The 20,513-nt window shown below is 46.9% G+C and overlaps 1 protein-coding gene and 1 long non-coding RNA gene across 2 annotated transcripts in view; one reads left to right on the top strand and one right to left on the bottom strand.

Annotated features, from left to right (window-relative positions):
- The window catches only part of LOC147656379 (uncharacterized), an 83,820-nt gene that overhangs the window by 42,254 nt on the left and 21,053 nt on the right, over window positions 1–20,513 (bottom strand). The window lies entirely within an intron of this gene.
- On the top strand, window positions 3,845–19,982 carry LOC100872145 (LIM/homeobox protein Lhx9). Its single transcript, XM_003697202.4, has 6 exons — window positions 3,845–4,138; window positions 5,247–5,557; window positions 10,097–10,267; window positions 11,201–11,433; window positions 16,204–16,439; window positions 16,907–19,982. Exons 2-6 carry the CDS (start codon window positions 5,280–5,282, stop codon window positions 17,159–17,161), a joined length of 1,173 nt encoding a protein of 390 aa, XP_003697250.1. The 5' UTR covers window positions 3,845–4,138; window positions 5,247–5,279; the 3' UTR covers window positions 17,162–19,982.

The following is a 20,513-nucleotide window of genomic DNA, read 5'->3' on the forward strand; positions in this document are numbered from 1 at the left end:
CTCGGATCTGGGGTTAGTGCACCTTCGTTTTCCCCTCCAGCAGGTCGGACAAGGACACCAGGAGAGGACGAGCAGGGAGAGAGTAAAGGAGAGAGAGAGAGAGAGAGAAGAATGGGGGAGTAGAAGAGGGGGAGAGAGACGTAACTGGAGGAGGGGAGGGAGAGGAGATAGACCTAGTGCTCGTCTTCTTCTTCTTCTTCTTCTTCTTCTTCCTCTTCGTTAATACCGTTTCCAACCTCGTCGTCGTCGTCGTCGTCGTCGTCGTCGTCGTCGTCCCTCCGCTAGGCCGTGCAGAAACACCACCCTGATCGATATGACGTCGCATCCCCGGAGAGCGGCACGGGGTTGCTTCCTCAGCCGTCTTACGTTTCCTCTCCTATAATCTCCAAGATTGCGACAGGCTGCCGTTGATTGAGAGCACTCGGATATCGGTGGGATTTTTCTTCTTTCTTCTCGTTTCTTTTTTCTTTTTCCTATTTAGTTTCCTCGAGAAGGAGGGGAGAACGCAACCCCCTTCGTCACGATTCGAGTAGGGATTGAGATTTTTCGAGACGGATGGCACGGATGAGAGAGATTCTTCCCCGATTCGAGTGCGGCGCATCCTCGAAGTAGGTTGGGATAAGACTCGAGAGGAAGTCTTGAGGGAAACGGGGGATGAATTTTAGGCGGTCTGGTTTACGGTTATCAACTATATTTATTTTGTGTACGATGATTTCACTCGTGATTGCCTCGTTAAAAATACCGCTCACTCTCTCGATCTTTGGTTTATTTTCATCTCATCTTTCAAATTGTACACGAGCAATGTAATTTTTGCTCGAAAATCCATCTTTCGAAACGTTCTTTCATACAATAATTTCGCAACAGATTTAAAAATTGAAAACGTCCATCTTTCCATCCTCGATACGAATCGAAATCTAACGCGCGCCCTCCAACAATTTCATTCGCATTATTTTCGATCGTTGTAAAGAAACGCACGATCGATCTCTTCGCGACTTCGATCGTGTTCCCTGTACATTGTTCCATACTACTTCCGTAAACGAAGACGGGCAGAAGTGGAGGAAAGTCATCGAGGGTAATTGGCGTGAAAGCACGAAGAAGCTGTCGAGGTAAGGAAAATCGGCAAGGATTCGTGGTTGACGAGTTTAATGGCGGGTGGAAGGGCGGGAGAGCGACGCGCACGGTTCCGTCGGTGAACGATGAATTTCCTCCTCCGTGGTTCGAGTATTCCTCCTCCGCCGCTCGTTTTCGTGGCCAAATATAGCCGGCCGTTTTCAGGCCATCGCGAAACTGGTCGCGGGCTACGATACGTCTAACTTCGATTCGATTACAATTAAACGGGGAAGAGAAAATCTGGCGCAGGTGGAATAGGTGCACGCGCGCCTGCACGAAATATCTTATACCGTTCTCCATTCGATCCTGTTCGATTCTCTTCTCTTCCGCCTCTTCCTGTTTCGAACAACACGGTGGATTTTACATACGTAAAATTATAATAATAAATAATGATAAATCCTATTACTCGAGAATCCTATACAATACGAGAAAGAAAATACGTACACGTTCGTTTATCTCCAATTTTTCTAAAAATCGCTCAATTGAAAGAATTAGATTTAAAAGTTAGATTCAAAAGTAAGGAAGAATTAAGTTAATAAATTTAACTTCTCGTCCCACGATACGAAAGATATATACATTTTTATATATCGAACCGAACGGGAGAAACTCGACATCGTCCGAAATCTTCTCATCCTTTAACGAACGATGCAATGACGATTCTCGAGCCGATCAATCCCCCGCGTTGGAAAATTCCATATTCGATACGTATCGACACGAAAAATGAAACGTCGTCTTGGTGGATTATCGTTCGAAAATCCCCGCGTATCGGCCGTTTCTAACCGGGCTCCTCCGCCGCCGCGGCATTCATTATTCATGATTAGCGCCCCCAGCCCCCGGCCGTCGACGTCGTTTTCAAAGCGTTTACCTCTCGCGTTCGCGTTTCACTCTCAATTAATTTGTAATCGTGTGCGGGTAGCGGAGGGGGCGGAGGGGCCGCTGAATGGGAAGAGGCGCGGGTAGCCAAAGAGAAATGACGTGACACGCGAATGGTTAGTCACGCGTCACTCACGCGTACAGGCTACAAATTGCGCTCTCCTCGGAGTCCATCGTTGCCGCGGGCGAAAAACGGGTGTCCCCGCAAACCATTTTAATATCGCTGACCGTTTGTCACGCCGTTTGTCCAGATATATCCCTCGCGCCTCTCGCTTTCTCTCCATCGCTTTAATCTCGCAGCCACCATCCTGCATGGATAGTACGATTCGATCGAGTGGAACAATCGATGGATCCAAGATCCATTCTCGAAGAAAAACGTCTCCCGATCAATTGTAATAATCTGAATATATATATTTATTTCAAACGCGGATATTCGAGAAATGATCGTTGTCGATTTTAATTTACCTCGTCTCAATCGCCTCTCCTCGTCGTACGTACAATATATATACATACATATATATATAGAACAGGAATCCGAAGGAAATCGAGTCCACCGTGGAATCATCCCTTCGCTTCCTATCCCTGAACACGAGCGCAACAAGAAGCGTCGTCAGCTCCCTCCAGCTTGACGGGCAGCGTGCTCAAGAAGGTGGCAACATCCCACAAACCCGATGACATAATTGACACCCGCGAGGCGAGTCGTTCCGAGTGATTCTTGCGATCCGGCTTCGTTCGTGGTCGACTAGACGAGGAAAGCGGGCGACGAGGACGGCTCGAGGCGGTAGGCGTCGCGTTGGACGAGGAAGGAGAGGCGGCGCGGCACGGCGCAAACGCCGCGCGTCCCGACGTCTCTACCCTCCCCCCATCCACCCGAGACCCCACCCCGTGGCCCCGTGGCGTCGGTGCACGCCAACCCCTGTTGTTCTACCATGCCGACGTCCGCCCCTGGCCCTGGCCGGCCAGCCCAGGATCCTACTGTCGCCGAGCTTCCCTCGCGGCCACCAACTCGTCCGCCGACCTTCTACCCGCGAGCCGCGCCACGATTTTCCCTCTCGCGAAAAAAGAGGCCGTCTGCTGCTGCCGAGGCTCCAAACAGGCGCGGCGTCTTCCGCCACGGCTCCGTCCGCGTATCGCCACGCGAGGACGTCGTGGCCGCTTCCACGAGCTGGCGATCCTTGGTGATGATCCTCTGCGGGAGAAGAAGGTGATAGAGAGCGAGTTCGAAGGGGTTGGAGAGGAGGAGGAGGAGGAGGAGGAGAAGAGGAGGAGGAGGAGGAGGAAGAGGAGGAGGAAGAGGAGGAGGAGGAGGAGGAGGAGGATAAGGGAAGACAGGTAGAGGCGTAAGAGGAGAGGTGGATAATTTGGATAATAATGGTGGTGGTCGAGGGAAGAGAAGGTTGGACGATCGGAGCAAGATTGGCAAGGTTTCGGGATGATGTGACATCAGTGGTTAAGCGATAACGGTGGAATGTATTTTCTGTATTGTGCGAGTTGTATTGTACAATCCTCGTGACGTGGTGGGGTTGTTGAGGGGAGGTGATTGTGCGGCAGATTTTGTTCGTTGGGAGTTTTAAATTTGACGACCTAACCTTTCGCTCAATGCTCGTGCCTATTACTATTACGCGATTACGCGATAAATCTTCTTCTCTGAACGAAAGATTATTCAATACTCTGGAAAAATTTCGATTCCGAGAGGATTGGATTCGAACGTAAAATTAACGAATCAATCTAAAGATAACTCGAGCCTTAAAAAAAAAGAATAACCTTAATAAATTTTTAAATTTCCTTTCGAAACGAAGCGCGCTTCGATCGTCCAATCGTTCTCTTCGCCTCGACTTTCCAATCCATCGCTGTTCCCCCGACGGTCTATCGAAACGCCGTCACTCTCGATCGTCGTCACTCTTTCGTCGTCAAATCCCCCCCTCCCCTATCGAGCCTGGAAAACCATCGTGGTGCTCGTTTGCTTCAAGATCGCCGCTACCATCCGGATGGAAATAGCCAGGCTCGAGGTGTAAATTCACGAGGTTGTGGGAACGGGTTGACGGGAAGCGACGGCAGACAGCGAGCGAGCGAGCGGAGGAAGCGTCGAGGGCGTCGGTAGCGTCGGTGAAATCCACCGGCGTGGATCGCAGCTGGTCGAACTACGAACACTCAGGTAAGCGGGGATCGAAATCGGAAATTAGCGAGTTTAATCGAGATGTCGGGAAGATCGAACCAACTTCGATCTCTTTCCAAGCGTTCGTAATAATTACGTAAAATTATTCGCAAGATTTATACCATGTCGTTATCCTCCAATCTTTCGTTTTTCAATTCCATATAAAAATTAAAACGCGAAATACGAAAACTCGTCTCGTGCGAAATCTACTATTAGTTATCGCGTATCGATACAGCACAAATTAATATTAATTCGATCTGCGATCTGAATAATCGGCACGCTTTTTAAAAAAAAGAAAAAAGAAACCCAGCAAAGAATCGTGGAGACCCTCGTGGAGCGAGATCGAAAAGCGGGAAGGGCGAGGCGAAAAGGGAAAGGAGAGTGGAGTAACAGTTGTAAATCAGCGTGCACACGGTTCGGTCTAATACGGCGGGTGACAAGCGGCAGCAAAACGGCGTCACCTTGGGTGGAACGAGGTGTACGGTGATTCCAGCCGACGTCACCTTCCATTTAACTTACGGAAATCACGTGCGGCCCGCGCTCGTAAAGGACGTTGAGTTATTGTGGCGATCCGCAAGCTTCTACTAATTAGCTCGCGGCCGATTCGAAACCGAGAGAGCCACTGCCCCGGGAGTCATTCATTAACGGGACAGCAGTCACGAATTGTTTTCATTCATCGGTTCTTGCGTGCGCCGCCGCCGAGAAGTGTCCTGAATGAATGCCGGGCCGCCTCCTCCGCCCCCACCTCATCTTCGCCGCCGCCTCCGGAGGAGGAGGAGTCCTTCGAGGTTTCCGAGCCTCGTCATCGCGATGACTATGGCCAGAGAGAGAGAGAGAGAGAGAGAAGAGAGAGAGAGAGAGAAAGTCACGTCGGATGAATTTTCACGGTGAAATCGGAGACGAGTGGATTCGAGAGTGGAATACGTGGAAAATCGATGGGATCTGTGGCTGCGCTTAAAGCGTCAACCCGTTTTTTCTTCTTTTCTTTCACGCTTTATCGTCCCTTTTTTACGACACGAAGGGATCGAGGCGAAGTTTCGTTAAGTAAAAGTAAGGAGAAAGATTTCTCGAGGAAGAAATGAGGAAGGCGGGATTTCTGTTGTGGCAGAATGGGCCGGTGGCCGCGGCGGTCCGTTTCGAGATGCTGAAGGAAGTCGGGTGCGGGAGCAGCACGCCCCCGCCAGGGGATGGCGCCGTCAGCAACCGGCAGCTCGGAGGCGGCGAGAACAACAACACCGACGGGGTCCTCGGTTGCGGGGGTTGCGGCAGGGAGATAGCCGAGCGATGGTACCTAAGGGCTGCGGACCGCGCGTGGCACTGCGGCTGTCTTCGTTGCTGCCACTGCCGCGTGCCCCTCGCCGCCGAGTTGACGTGCTTCGCCAGGGACGGCAACATCTACTGCAAAGAGGATTATTATAGGTTGGTGCAAGTAGTCGTAAGAGGATTAGGGGAGGGGGACTAGACTTGGACCGCGCGGAATTCCGTTTCTAAGGAGCGTGTTCAGGACACGCTCGTGTTTTCGCGATTATTTCGGGGATTCGGCCGGTCTTGGCTTCGTCTTGGACGCGATTCTCGAAATTTTTATTTGAATTTACATCTATAGATGCATAACGAACTTGTGATAACATTAAGTAACATAACGTAATTCGTCGATTTGAAGCCTCGGCTTCGAATCGATGAAAAATTTTATCCCACGTTTTCTACGTACTCGTATCGCGCAATTCTGAATAATATAGGAGATTATTTCTACGATATTTTCGAAATTTTTCCTACTGTTGAAATGTGGTTACACAACCACCCCTTCCTTTTCGAAGCAAAATCGAATCCAGCCATTCATCGTGGCGTTTTACGTCGAATTACGCGCGGGATGACGCGCGAAATTAATGCAAGATCGTCGATTGGCCCGGGCTTCCCGTTTCAGTATTTATTAGGGTATCCGCGAATTTGCATACGAGCGTCCGCCCCGCTCAAAACTCGGCCCAGGACCACACAAAATGTCTACTAATGGCCAGGTCTAAGCCGTTCCTTGTCCTAGGACTAACCCGAAATTCTTGCCACGGTGATACGTTCGGCGCGATAAAAACAAGCGGTCACGATTTCCAGCGGTCACCCCATTCTCTGCCCGGGCGACACTCCGTTTTTCTTCCAGCACCCGCCATTGCTGCAATTTCGATCGATCAAACGCGCGCGTTTTCGAATCTCGTTCCCTAATATTTCGCGTCTCGAAAAGAATTCTCTCGAGAGTTTTCGAGTTTTCATTCCGAGGATCCCTTTTCCTCGCGAGAAGTGAATAACTCGAGGAATTGAAAACTCTCAAATATTGTAATTCTCCCGTGTTTCGTTTCGTTTCAAAATTTTTAAAAAAAAATCTTCCTCCCTAACGAAGTCTTTGGAGAAAATTTTCACTTCCCGGAAGCAGGTACGATAATTTAATTGATACGATTAAATTGACGATTTCCTGTTTCCTCGAGAGGGAACGGAGATTCAAGAAGATATTATTTAAGAGGATTATTAGAAGAGAAGAGCCGGGGAGGAGAATGGTACGAAAGTGTTATTCTCATATCGGTTTGAATTTTCCCTCGCAAGGAGACAAAGGGTTATATTTCAAATTTAAACGCGTGTTAACCTCGCGTTCCGATGTAACGAGAGATAATCAGTTATGCGCGAAGCGAAACAAATTTTCCCTGCGCTCCTTATGCGAGAAAGCTCTCTTATGCGCCTCCGTTTAGATTAAGATATAAAAATGCAAAATCTCGATGAATGAAATTAATTACGTTAAACTCGGCCATTGTGGAAATGGTAATTACACGCGGACGGATCTGTTATTGTGTTTTTCAACCTATGAAAACGGCGCTCTCGTTGAAATTCAGAGAGAGCAGTTAGCGGACGGCGGCTGGAGGAGCACGCGTTGCATAATTCCTCGAAAGCGTGAGAATCGTTCCTTCTCCTCTCCCGTATCGTGTTTCCCTCCTGGTGTTCCTTGTTTCCGTTTCGCATTAACCGGATTGAAATTGTTAAATTGACGAGGTTCGGGGACCTCCGGAAAACCGGCGTTAAATATTCAATCCCCTATGAATTATTCACCGCGAAAGTATATCCTTGTCCAACGACCGAGTAATAACCGATTTCTTTCCTCCCGATGTATGAATTAATTGACAAAAAAAAAAAAAAAAAAATAAAAATAAGCACCATATCTTGAAGTCAAACGAGAAGAAAAAGAAGAAGAAAACTGTGCGAGAAGAAACGAAATTTTTCCTTTCCGTTACATTGTATCGTTATATCTTCGAGAATTAATTAATCGAGCAAGAAGAAAAAAAAGAAGAGGAGAAAATTGTGCGAAAAGAATGAAATTCTCTTTCTTCGTACGATATTATCTCGAAGCAGCATCTCGGTTTCCTTGTTATTTCTTTCGCCCTCTTCTCTCTTTTTTTTTTTTTTTTTTTTCTTTTTAATGACGGGAAAAAGGGATTAGGTCGCGAGGTTCCCTCGTCCCAGGATCCTGTAATCATCGCTAATCAGTGATGCGTACGCGTTGCGCGCGAGCCTCGATGAAACGGAATAATTAAAGGGAACAAAGCCGGGTCCGACGAGTAGCATTTTTCAGCAAGCCGGGTTGTTACGGCCGGGAAATTGAAACGAATTTCTTCTCCAGAAACGAAAGACATAACGAATGCAGCGTAACGTGCGGCTTTACAGCCGGAAGCTCTCCTTCACGGAAGCTTTCCCCAGCGAAATATAATATCGCGCAAACAAAGGCATCTCGTCAAAAGAATCCACCCTCTCCTGCAAGATAAGGATCCTGCTATCCTCGTACGCGAAGCGGACGTGTTTGTACATTCGCGATATCAGCGAATCAACCATTGTCTACGATACGACCAAGATGAAAGATTATATATATATAAAACGGCTATATATAATTCTTTTCTTCGATCACGAGAAATTTCAATCAATAGACGAACTACACGTATAGTAAAAAAATGTACGAAATTACATCCATGTTTGCAAATTCTTTAATGCTCCACGTTGATTCGTGTTCAATATTTTTCTTTTCACGCGTGGACAAAAAAACCGATCTCGACACCGACACCGTTTCCTTAATTCCCGTTTAAGTAAAATTCCCGTTTTCCACCAATAATCCCTCGCATCCACCGTCCTCCACCCCCTCGTCATCCTCGATCCAGACGAGATTCCAGACGAGGGTGCACAACACGCCCAAGGCCCAGGGACTCGAGGCTGCCGGTTCGTTAGAGAAGAATACACCGGGCTTGGCTCCCATGCAATATGCAACGATCCATATCCAGGCCAACCCCTTTGTCTCTATTTGGTTTTCGCGCTTCGAAAACTGTAACCTCGCCTCCTCCTCTCGATCGCCGATATGAGAGAGAGAGAGAGAGAGGGAGACAGGCCACCAAGGAAACCCTTATCCCACCTCTCCCTCCCTCCTCTCCCCTCCGCCTCCCTTCGAGGACGTTATGGTGTATTGGTGGAAGAAAAACGCGGACCCAGGCGGAGGCAGGCAGCTGCATTGTTCTCCGATTTTGGTTCGAGCCGATAGTCACGAACAACGGAGGTCACGTGCGAACCGGGGGAGGGAAGGCGGAGGATCGATGAATTCGAGCGACGATCGGGATCGTTGATTTCGTAATTAGGGGATTCTACGAAGAACGCGTGATCGAACGAGGAAGAACCCGGAACGAGAACTCGGCTCTGCCTCGCCTACGGTTGCTCTATTGCTGGATACGAAACGGTTTCGTATTAAGAGGGTTGATTGGTGGGCAGATAGAGGACGTAGAGTTGTTGAGTCGTTGAGTCGGGCTGGATGTGGGATAGGTAAGGGATTTCTATTCGTTCGCGAGGGCGAGATAAAAATAAATTTGCTCCAAGCGGACGCTTTAGAAAGTTTCAGAATTCTTGGGATCGAAAAAGTAGGGTGTAAATAAGCGAACAGCATCGAGAGAAATTATAAACCAAAGTTTCTAATAAGGATCGATATAGATATTTCAGAATTGCTATGGAACGCGATTCGCGTATTTTGACAATTTTTTGGACAACAAAATTTTGACGTTTCTTGAGAACTATTGTGAACCAGTGGGCGACCAGGCACGGTTGATATCGTTCTACTTCATCGCGGATCGATATAATCGAGATTGAAATTTCCGTGGATGCGATCGGGCAAAAAGTAAGCGATCGTAAATTGCATTAACCGGGCGTCCGTTTATCGTATGCTGAAACTCATTCGATTATAAAAATGTTCGATCGGCCCGGTGTACGCGCCACGCTCTGATTTATTTATTTATTTGCGTATTTGCGCCGGATTATATACGTTGCTTGCAAAAATGATGTAATAACAACGATATCGAGAATGAAGGTAAATACGCGCGGGATTAACGCGAAAAAAAAGAGAGAGAGAGAGAGAAAAGAAGAAAACGTGTAAACAGACATGCGTGAGGATAATATATCGCGAAATATCATACACTCGTTAAAAGTTATCGGAGTGAAGAAAGGATTTGAAAGTTTTAACGATACGTGTAACTTTTAATAACAATAACAACGTTACAACGACCAAAATCCATTAACATTTTTATCATTTCCGTTTCGATCACGAGGCGCGCTTATTTTTCGTAAAATACCATAATCGCAAATACCAACGATACTCAACCTTAACTGTTCAACTTAAATTTATTCCTCACGAGACTCTCAAATTTCATCCACTTTTTCACTTTCACACCCCCTTTATTACGATATACTCTCGTCTCGATTTAACAACATCGTAAAATGCCTATATTATATACCGTCCATTATATTTCGATTCAAATATATTCTTTTTAACCGAGATTTTCATTTCGAGATTAAATTAACCGTATATATATATATATATTAAAAAACACGATGGACGAACGATATTCCTTTCCGAGCCGCGCCGCATTAATCGAAAGAGGATCGACAATCTTTCCCCAGGTTGTTTGCCGGAAGATGTTCCCGATGCCGAGCGGGAATCTCCGCCACGGAGCTGGTGATGCGCGCCAGGGATCTGGTGTACCACGTGGCCTGCTTCACATGCGCCTCATGCGGCACCCCGCTGAACAAGGGCGATCATTTCGGGCAGAGGGACGGCCTGGTCTACTGTAGGTGAGAAACACGAGCCCGAATTACCATCCTCGAAATGGCCGTCTCTTTGTTATCAACGAGTTTGATGACGAGAGTGACAGAAACACGAGGCGCGTCGACGTGCGACACTTATTATCGTTCGTTCGCAATAATAATGACAGGCCCTCGGGCGCGGGTGAATCCGGTTTTCCTTCCCTTTTTTTTTTTTTTTTCTTTTTTTCTTTCGATTCTCCGAGACGAGGAAGAACGGAAAGAGAGAAAGGAAGAGAGAAAGAGAGAGAGAGAGAGAGAGAGAGAGAGAGAGAGAGAAAGAATCGAGCTCGACGCGCGCTCTCGTAAAGGGAAAGACGTCGCGGTGCCGCTTGCCGCTCGCGATTCGATCGACGGGTGAAATAAACGCGATCTTCGCTTCGATACTTCGTTATTTCTATTTCGAGGAGAGAGAAGAGACGGATCGAGTGTAACGTGCCGGTTGAAACGAAGGAGGGAATTTAAACTCGAAATTTTCGGAGGAGCAATATCTTAGATACGATGGAACTCCGTTTATAAACGATCGAAACAAAGTATATAGCGGATTATATTTAGATACAATTTTGCGAGCGATGCAATCCAAAATTATTTTACGTCCTCGTGAACGATCGATCGAGCTGGATCCGGTTGGAGTTCCACTGTATTTGTCAAGAAAATCAAGAAACGTGAATCCCTGTTTCTCATTATCATTCGTGGTAAACGTGAAAAATAGGGGGGGAGGAGTGGTGAATAGTTGGGTGGAAAAAGAAGGAAGGGAAGAATAGGGGATCGAGCGGTAAGCGGGCCGGCCCGTTCGTCTATCGCCTCTCGCGAGCGTGTTACGCGCGCGCGTCCGCCCGTTCATCGAACTCGGGGGATAACGCAGGGTCGCCACTCAAATACTCGACAGCAAGGTTCACGAATGACGAGCTGGTCGGTCCCAAGACCCCACTACGAGTTGCTGTGCTGCGCTGGGGATTACGGGGGCGCAGCAACGAGTATCGAGGACATCGGTTCGCCGGGGGTGTCGCCGCTTCCGGCTTATTACAGCGCCGCCGAGCAGAGCCCCATCACCTCGTCCGGCGCCGTGCAGAAGGGCCGGCCCAGGAAGCGCAAGCTGTCCGAAGTCACCGGCTCCGACCTACCTGTCACCATGAGGCTGGCAGCTGGCGCTCTCGGTAAGATTTCTTTTTTTTTTTTTTTTTTCCTACGATGACGTAAAATTCTGGAGAGAATTCTTTGCAAAATCGATCCGTGCCCTCGATCGCGACCCCAACAATCCGATTAATCGCAGCGGGCGTGGAACTAGGCGAGGGACGAAGAAAAACGCCCTTTGTTCCTTGTCCCGTAGTCGAAACAATAAAGAATTCACAAGAATCGAGTCTCCGAGTCGAGGACGCAAATACGTGTAATTGGCAGCGGTGAAATAACGCGAGAGAGGGATGGAAAGGGTTGCCGGAGGGATAATTGGACCGGATGGTAAACGGGGGTGCTTGCTTTCAAACGTAGGTCTTAAAACCATGGGAACACGTGCTACCCCATCCCCTTCTCTCTTTTCCACCCCCTAGTCGAACCCTATTACTCTTTCTCATTCTCCTCTCCTCTCCTCGTCTTGTTTCGAGCAAAGAAGAAGGTTAGATCCCTCTCATTTCATATTCTCCATCCTTCGAATAAAGAATAGATCTCTCTTAGATCTCTTTCTCGTTTCACATTCTCCTCGATGCGAGCAGGCTCTCTCTTCCTCTCTCTCTCTCCATATTCTCCATCTCTCGAGAATCGAGTAGGTTGGACCTCTTCTTCTCGCTCTCCACCATCCCTCGAATCGGGCAGGTTGGCCGGGGTAGTTGTATTATTTGCCGAGCAATGAGTATAATGGGCTGGTTCCTTCGGTGAGCAAACATTTGCACGAGGTTTTTCGAGAATCGGAGCAGAGATTGTTCGCGATCGTTAGGTGTTCCCTCATCGACGCACACGCGAGCAATTCTTCGGCGAAATTTCGCCCGTTTAATTGATCCATGGACGCAAGTGGCGAGGCACTTTCGTGCTCAACGCGCCGGACATGTGACACCCGCTCCAACCATTTTCCTTTTCGAGAGGCAACGCGCGTCCTCGCTTTTGGCGGCCGCTTAAATTGGCCTGCTTCGATACGCCGCAACATGTGGCCACCTTCCTTCTTCCATTAAAACTCGCGAGAGAGAAGGGAAAGGTGAAATACACGAGGCGAGTGGACAGACAAAGATGAGGATTGTGCGAATGTCTCACGTTGCTTCGGATTTGTACTCCTTCATTCGTAAATTCTTATCAAACGAGGATCGTAATCGGATCTCAAATGCTTCGATTACAATTATCGTTACGATCCGCTATTCAACCCTAGATATTTCATAATACTTCAACCACTTTAATAACCCGATCCTCGTACACAAAGATTCAAATTTTCCATAATGTTAGTTCAGAAAAATCTACAAGAAAACTCACTCTCCCCTCTAAACCATCGATTATCCTCAAAATCATCCGCCTTCCGCCAAATTCGTTTAATACCCGGCGTATAAGATACTCTCCCTTCCTCCTCCCTTACTTTCTTTATAATCGACGCGCTGGGATCAGTTTCGGAATTTACGATCGACGGGCATAAAATCGGGGCACGAAGCCTCGTCCAACCTTGGACGGGGTGGGAATCCGCCGGTCCCGCCTCGCGTTTTATTGTCTTTATATATAATTGGGACACTTTTTGCAAGACGGGCCGCCGGATCCCTCGAACTATTCTCGTCTGCGGGACGTCGGCAGCCGCGTTCGATGGATCGTTGGAATTGCGACCGCGATAAGTCCACGTTTCTTCGCCTCCGAAAATACCTTCGTCCTCGCTGTTACGGTTCTTGCCATCCTGAAAAATTACCCTTCTCAGCAGGCTGAGCTCGACAAGTTCGTCCAAGGGATGGTGGTTGATTCCTGAAAATCGTCTGTCTCCGATCGGAATATTTGCTCTCGTCCGAACAACACACGCGGATAAAATATTTTCAACAGAATTTTCATCGCGACATTCCAAAGCACGTTGCAAATTCTGTTAAAACGCAACACCCGATTCTCTCGAACTAAACGCGGGATAAAAAGAATTGGAGGGAAGGAAAGAAAGGAAAGAAAAATGTTGGGCGAAAGCACCGGAAGAGAGAGGATTGACGACGAAGCGGTGGATTTGAGCGGGGAGATTCGAGGCACGCCGGTCGCGCGAACGGAGAAAAGGCTAGGCCCCTCGGACAGTGACAGATGGGTATCGGTGGCGAGATGCATCGATTGGCCGATCTGGCAGGAAAAGAATGCTGCCGCGGCCAATACGTGGCCGCAGCCAGCAGAATGGCCGGCGGAACACTATAATGCCGGCCGCGCGAGTTTCTTGCCAAGAGGCGGCCCTCGCCGCTTCTCCGTCCGTGCCATCCGCGTGATTTCGCCCTCTCAGGACCAGCACCTGACAAATTGTAATCTCATTCTTGAACCGAACGAAAACCCTCGTCCTCCAACCCCGTCCCTCCCTCGCCCCCCCTCACCCCCTCCCATCCGCCCTCCTCCTCCCTCCTTTTTCGTGCTCGGAGGAGCTTGGGAACCAGGCCAGCTCGATGAAAAAAACTTGCGTATTCCTTTTGCAGGCCTCCGTCCGCCCCCCGTTTATTGATAGAGCTGGTTTTCTGGAGGGAAAGCGAACCGTTTGGGAATCGAGCCGGAGCCGTTCGATTTTCTTCGCTTTTTCTCGAGCCGGCCGTGCAATGAATGGGTGTAGTCCTGCGCGCGGGGAAACTGGCTTCCCCTCCCATCCATTCGGTCGGATTAGGTCGAACGTGACTCGAGACGCTTTTTGTCCACGGTGTTCCAGCAGAGTATAGAAAACGCTCGATTTTTCCCGTATATTGGATATAAACGGGTTATATAAACTGCTTCTTGCCTCGAACGATACAGTGGTGGCCAACCTCTGGGTGGTAAAAATCCAATCGTTTCGAATCGTTTTATTGTCCCCAAACTGTAACTCGAAATGTAATCTCCTTTAAAACGATCCATCATTCTCATCCGTACCCAGCGTGTTTCACTGTTAATATTAAGATTGGAAAAATTTCAAAAAAAGAGAAGAAACGTACGACTCGAACGTTTCAAGTTTCATAATGGTTACGATCTTGGTCTAGTCTTCCGAGCCAAGCATCCGGGAAAATTCTCTAAACTCGGGAATTAAGATGAAAATTCGCTCTCCGTCCGATCCTGGAGAGAAAAATCGGTGTCGTTCACCCTTTCGCCAACAAAACGAATTCCAACGTCGGTGTTCTCCTCTCTTTTCTGGATCGCGAGCCAACGTCGCGTCCGCAGGGAATGGAAGTTCGGGACAATAAACAGTAATGGCGGATACGTGCTCGGGGATTTACTTCTGGTCGTGGTCCACTCGGCCCCCCTGTCCCCGGTTGGCGCGCAGCGGCTGTCCACGAACGTCGCCTGGAACCCGTTCTTTCTCTCCGATTGAATTCAATGGTTACCCTCGTCGTCTTATTTATTGGATGCGTTCCTTCGCTCCGCCGGCGCGCAACGGCTTCGCAACCGTTGCACACCGATGTCGTCCCCTGCGCTCCCGGGGAGGGGGGAGCCTCCGCTTTTATCCGATCGCGAAGAAATTTCCATTCTTGCGCGCGTGGAAATTCGCCTCGTCCCCCCATTTTACATTTTTCTTGGACGGAGAACGAGAAGATCCTGGAGATCGAATGAAAGTGTGCGATCGAAGTTTTTTTCAAGTTCTAATCTGTGTTATTTAACGATTGAAAAAAGAAGAAGCATGAAGAATATCTAGTACTCGTTCGAGGATTTTAATTGTCGTTGGAATCTTGTAAGACGACATGATGGAAGAGCTGGAAATTTTATTATATTTTGATTATTAAAATTGATTTTTAATCGTCCATTCGAATCGTCGAATAGAAACGAATTAGAGACGAATTAATTTAGGAGAAGGGAGGGTTGAGGAGCAGGTAGAAGAGGAGATACGAGTAATATTATATCTCTCGATGCCTATCTCAACTTTTGCTCTCTCTAATTTATCGCTGCACCTGTCCTGCACGATACAATTTTCAAGAATTCAAAATGACGAGCACGCCTTGTATGCTAATTTAAAAATTGAATTATAAATAGTAGCTGGTTTTCCGTTGTTACAAAATCCCACGTTACTTGACGAAAGACGCATGGACGATGAGAGATAACCTTCCTCGAGTTTCTCTCGAGGATCTAATTTCGGCCGCCATCCGCCATCGAAAAATTCTTTCGCATTGATCATTTTCTAAGATCTCCGTTCCACGATTGTCGCCAAACAGAAGAACAAATCGTTCGATAGATGGGTCAGATAGTCGGTTGATTGGTACCGATTGATGGATCACGAGCACCACCGTTCACCAACGATCAAAGAGGAATCCTCTCGTTTACCATCCACCGTTTTGTTTGTTTCTATCGTTCGATCGACGCCTGCCTTTTTTCACCCGATCGCTGTTCCATCTTTTTACGTCAACTGCGTGTCTCATAAGCCGATCGGATCGAGAAAGTCCATGTGTTCCATTCCACTCCTCTCATCTTTATTTTCGCCGTTCGTTAATCCTTCTTAAGAAAAATCAGAACCGAATCGATCGTTCGTTCCGTCATTCGATGCTCGCCAATAACACGTTCAATCACCATCTTGACTTTATTTATCGCGAACAAGAGAAATTTCATTTTTCTTTTCACTCGTATATTTTCATATACCGTTCAAATTTCAATTCCTCGATTAATTTTTTATTTCCGCTACAATTATTCTCTTATACCGGACGAAATCAAGATCAAGCTTCCAAACTTGAATCACGTAGAAAACGTAGAATTATAAGAAAGAATTGGAACGCATTTCCCAATTAAAAATCCAAAGTTTATCGAAATATCGAAGGGGGATAATAATTCGATTGCAGAGCTTCTCCACCCGACCGAACTGTCCTCGTCCATGGAATCATTGGCGGCGTACGAAGCGTCTGTCGGCTCACCGGGGCCCGTGCACCAGAGCCAACGAACCAAGCGGATGAGAACGAGCTTCAAGCACCATCAGTTGCGGACGATGAAGAATTATTTTGCTATAAATCAGAATCCGGACGCGAAGGACCTCAAGCAACTGGCGCAGAAGACGGGGCTTTCGAAGAGGGTGCTTCAGGTAGGATAAAATAAATTTCACCCACCCATTTCCTTATTCCCGAGTTATGCATCGAACGTTCGAACTCGGATCTCGAGCCAACGATAATTAGCCGACCGATCGTTTTTTTCTTTTCTTTTCTCCTTTTCTTACTTTATCAAGATATAAGATAAATAAAAAAAATGTCGAGCATCGTTCGTATCGATAATTCCTATCTCTGTGCGCGTAATCTCGAGAGATGAAAAAAATTAGTATAATCGACCGCTTAATATTCCAATTTCCCTTCAATCACATTTCCTTCCCTCGATTCGAATCGATCGATATCATCTCGTTTCACATTCTTGATTCTCATTCGTGCGTCTTCTTCGTCGATCCATTGCCAAAAAAAAAAAAAAAAAAAAAAAAGAAAAAGAAAAAAAAAGAGAGAATCGTCGCGAAACGAAGGAAGAAGAAACGAGGCCCTGAAGATTCTCGGTTGCCCCGCTCAGGTCTGGTTCCAAAACGCCCGCGCGAAATGGCGGCGGAACATGATGAGGCAGGAGGGCAACACGACGACGAGCAACGTGGGGTGTCCAGGCACACCGGTGCCCTCGAACACGGCCGGCTCGCCGAACGTAGGACCGGCAGCCAGCATCCTGGGGGACAGCAACAGCATGCCGTCGACCTCGATGGAGGAGCTCCACGCTCTTCATCACCTACATTCCGGCGTTTCCTCTCAGGTCTCCTTCTCCGATCTTTACTGACGACGGCTTGAGATGGAGGAAGACAGCTACAGCAGCCTTTCCAGCCATCTTGGATGAAGGATCTTCGCTCTTTCTTCACCCTTTCCTCCACGATTTTTTTCTTTTTTTCTCTTTTTTTTTTCTCTCTCTTTTCGAAGCGTCCACTTTCAGGGAGCTTCTTCTTCTTCTTCTTCTTCTTCTTCTTCTCCTCTCCTGGATCGATTCCAGAAGGGAACGGACCACGTTTTTCCCCCTCACGTTAACTCGCGAGGAAGGACAAGTTTCTATTTACGATTTATCGAATATTCCTCCTCCGAGATGGCGCTGAGACTCGAAATCCAGGCGAAGGGGACTCGTTATTTTTTAGAGAGAGAGAGAGACCTCATTCTGACCAATTTCTTGGCGAGCAACCATGATCCCAGAATCGCTCCCTGATCTTGGAGGATCCGTGAAAGAATATTGCGTCGTTTGTTCGATGGAACACCGAGCGATTTCAATTTCAATTCGTTCCTAGGTTTCTTAATTAATAAGAAAGAGACGATCACGTGAATGAAGATGTTCGCGGTTACTAATAGCTTGGAAACGGTTTCTTCCTTACGAGCTTGTCAAAACCTAGCAATTATCGCATTCGTTTGAGCGAGGCTGATTCTGTTAAACGCCTTTCAGCGATTACACACACACACACACACACACACACATATATAAGTACGTATACTTTCGACAACAATCCGCGTACGTCAATTACAGGTAACAAGAACAAACGAGCGTTCATCGATCACCAGGCTCGATTTACGTGGCGAGCAACGCTAAAAACGATCGGCCGATCCATCAACTATCGAACGTTTCGGACGTTTGGTTTGCGCGTGAACGAGCTTAAAAGCGAGACTATCTAATCTAATCTCTGATAAATTGATAAACGAAGGAAAGAATTCGATTCTTTCTCGCTCGCCAGGAAACGGTCAATGAGGTCCTATGACTATGAGGAAATGCAACAGGAGGACAGAGATCGGGAGACGCTTGCCACAGCGTTTTCGGCTGGATCGGATTTATATTTAAGTAATCAGTGATAATAATCATAGTTCCATGCACATCCGAATTACCAAAGAATTACTTAATAGGCGATAGTTTGTCTCGCTAGCGAGAGCGCGAGTTGGGTCCGTTGGGTGGTAATCGATATTCGGGGACAAAACCCGTTCTCACGACAATGAAATTTTTATCTTTTTCATTTCGAAGACACGATTATTCGAACGATTATTCTTCTCTTTTCTCCCGCCTCTTAACTGTTCCCTCGAACGTAACGAACGAGCCATTTCAAGGGAGAAAGGATAGATGTTTATCATCGAGGAAAAATTCCTTTTACGATAACTCTTCCCTTTTTAAACTCGCATTCGACGGAAGTATAAAAGTATGTACGATCATGATGGATCGATACGGCCCCTATCGCTTCGATACCTCGATCTTGCGCATACACACACCGGCCCGACTACGCGCGCTGCTTCACTCCTCCTTTTTAGCCGAGTACCGTGTCACGAAGACACTTTTTGATAACGGCGATTTACGGGCTAGAGAATCGCGAACGAACGAGCGACAGGTGTGGTAAAACGGCGTTCCTCTCCTCGTGCCAAAAAAAGAAGAAAAAAAAAAAAAAAAAAAAGAAAAAAAAGAAAAACGAGTACATACGAGTAGCGCTAAGACACGAAATTCTTTTTTTTTGTACGATGTGGCGATCGAATTCAATGTCTTCGAAATTATTATTATTATCGATAACCGCATAGATGTTTGAGTTTCTCACACGTTTATTCGTCTCGATCGAAAAATTGGGGAAATTCGAAGGAAGAGTTATGGTAGAAAAGTGAGTTATTAAGTCTAAATCAGGGGGTTTGGATTCGATCGACACGAGATACACTCGTTCGACCACTGACGACACGCAGTATGTATATTAGAAACAATGAGAATTAGGCGGACGGATCGCAAAGTTTTTTTTTTTAGCCAGACGCAAGCGACGTTAAACAATAAGGCTTGGGATCATCCCGACCTATATCGTCGTGTAGCAAAGTGATGGATATCGGGAGAAAAAACAAAAAGATAAGAAGAAAAAAAGAAAACACGAACTTTCGTGATACACTCGTTGAGCGTTTTCGTAAACGGAAGAATGAAAAAAAAAAGGGGAAAAAAAAAAAAAAAAAAAAAAGTAGAAACGCGGATTCCTATGACGAGAAGATGAAAATTTATTTGTAACGCGCGATCGAGAACTTATAATTTTTATATATATACACCGTCGTAATTAGAAAAGAAAAGGAAAAAAAAATGATATTTATCGATTATCGAATTAAGCGACGAGACGTTTCGAGATATTAAAAAAGATCGTCCCGATCTTTTGGAATTTCTAAAATATCGCGATTTATCCTCGCCCAATTTTTGAAAATTTCCACGCTCATTCGACAAATCGACATCTCGTCAATTACCGCGATCGGGTCTTTTCTCTCCACATTTTGCGACACAAACAAACAAATCTTCCCCTCCCCGCCCCCGGAAGATGGAGGCTCGACGCGTCGAATCGCGGGGAATAGTGTGCACACACAGTCGGCGAGGTGGCGGCAGTCAGTCGCGTGTTAGGCATGCGTAGCATAGCGATTAATGTACGTCAGCGTCTTAAAAAGAATCGAAACAAGAAAAAAAGAAAAAAAAAAAAAAAAAGAAAAAAAAATAATAATAATAATAAAGCGTCGTGGGTGGAACAATTATATTATAAAAACTGTATAGATGAAAATTAATGTGCAGCATTCGAGTGCGACTATTATCGTATAAATAAATAGTTACGTACGCATCTGGACTTTGAAAATGTGCATTAATCACTTTCTTCCATTCTCCGCCCAAATTCATCTCGTGCTAATATTTTCCTTACTTCGAATCACCATTACATTCATTCCTCTTCCCTCCATAAATTCAATCTCAAAATCGAAACGATCGTTTCGAAAAGAAGGAAGAAAGGAAGGAACCGCTCTCACAAGACTCGCACAAAGTAGCCCCAAAATCATCCAACGTTTCACAGGATCCCCGGAGAGTCTCGTTCTTAATTGAATCGCAAATTAAGTCCCAATCCCTTCCCGAAAGGAGGCCTTCTCGAAGCCTCTCCTCGAAGCCGGCAAACCGTACGAATAGAGGCGAGCCGCTGCACACCGCCATGAAACGTAAAATTTTATTCGCGCGCGTTCACATCCTGTGAAATCTTGAAACCCGCTCGCGAATTCCCTGGAAATATCAATAAGCGACAACCGGTTCAATCGTTCCTCCCCTCGTATTTTCGCCACACGCGGCGAGATCCGCCCGTTCAGAGCAAGTGCGAGTTCTAATTAGCATCAAATTAGGTATT

The sequence above is a fragment of the Apis florea genome, unplaced genomic scaffold, assembly GCF_048593485.1.
Source record: "Apis florea isolate Af1SG1 unplaced genomic scaffold, ASM4859348v1 contig_3793_pilon, whole genome shotgun sequence".
NCBI classification, from domain to species: domain Eukaryota; kingdom Metazoa; phylum Arthropoda; class Insecta; order Hymenoptera; family Apidae; genus Apis; species Apis florea.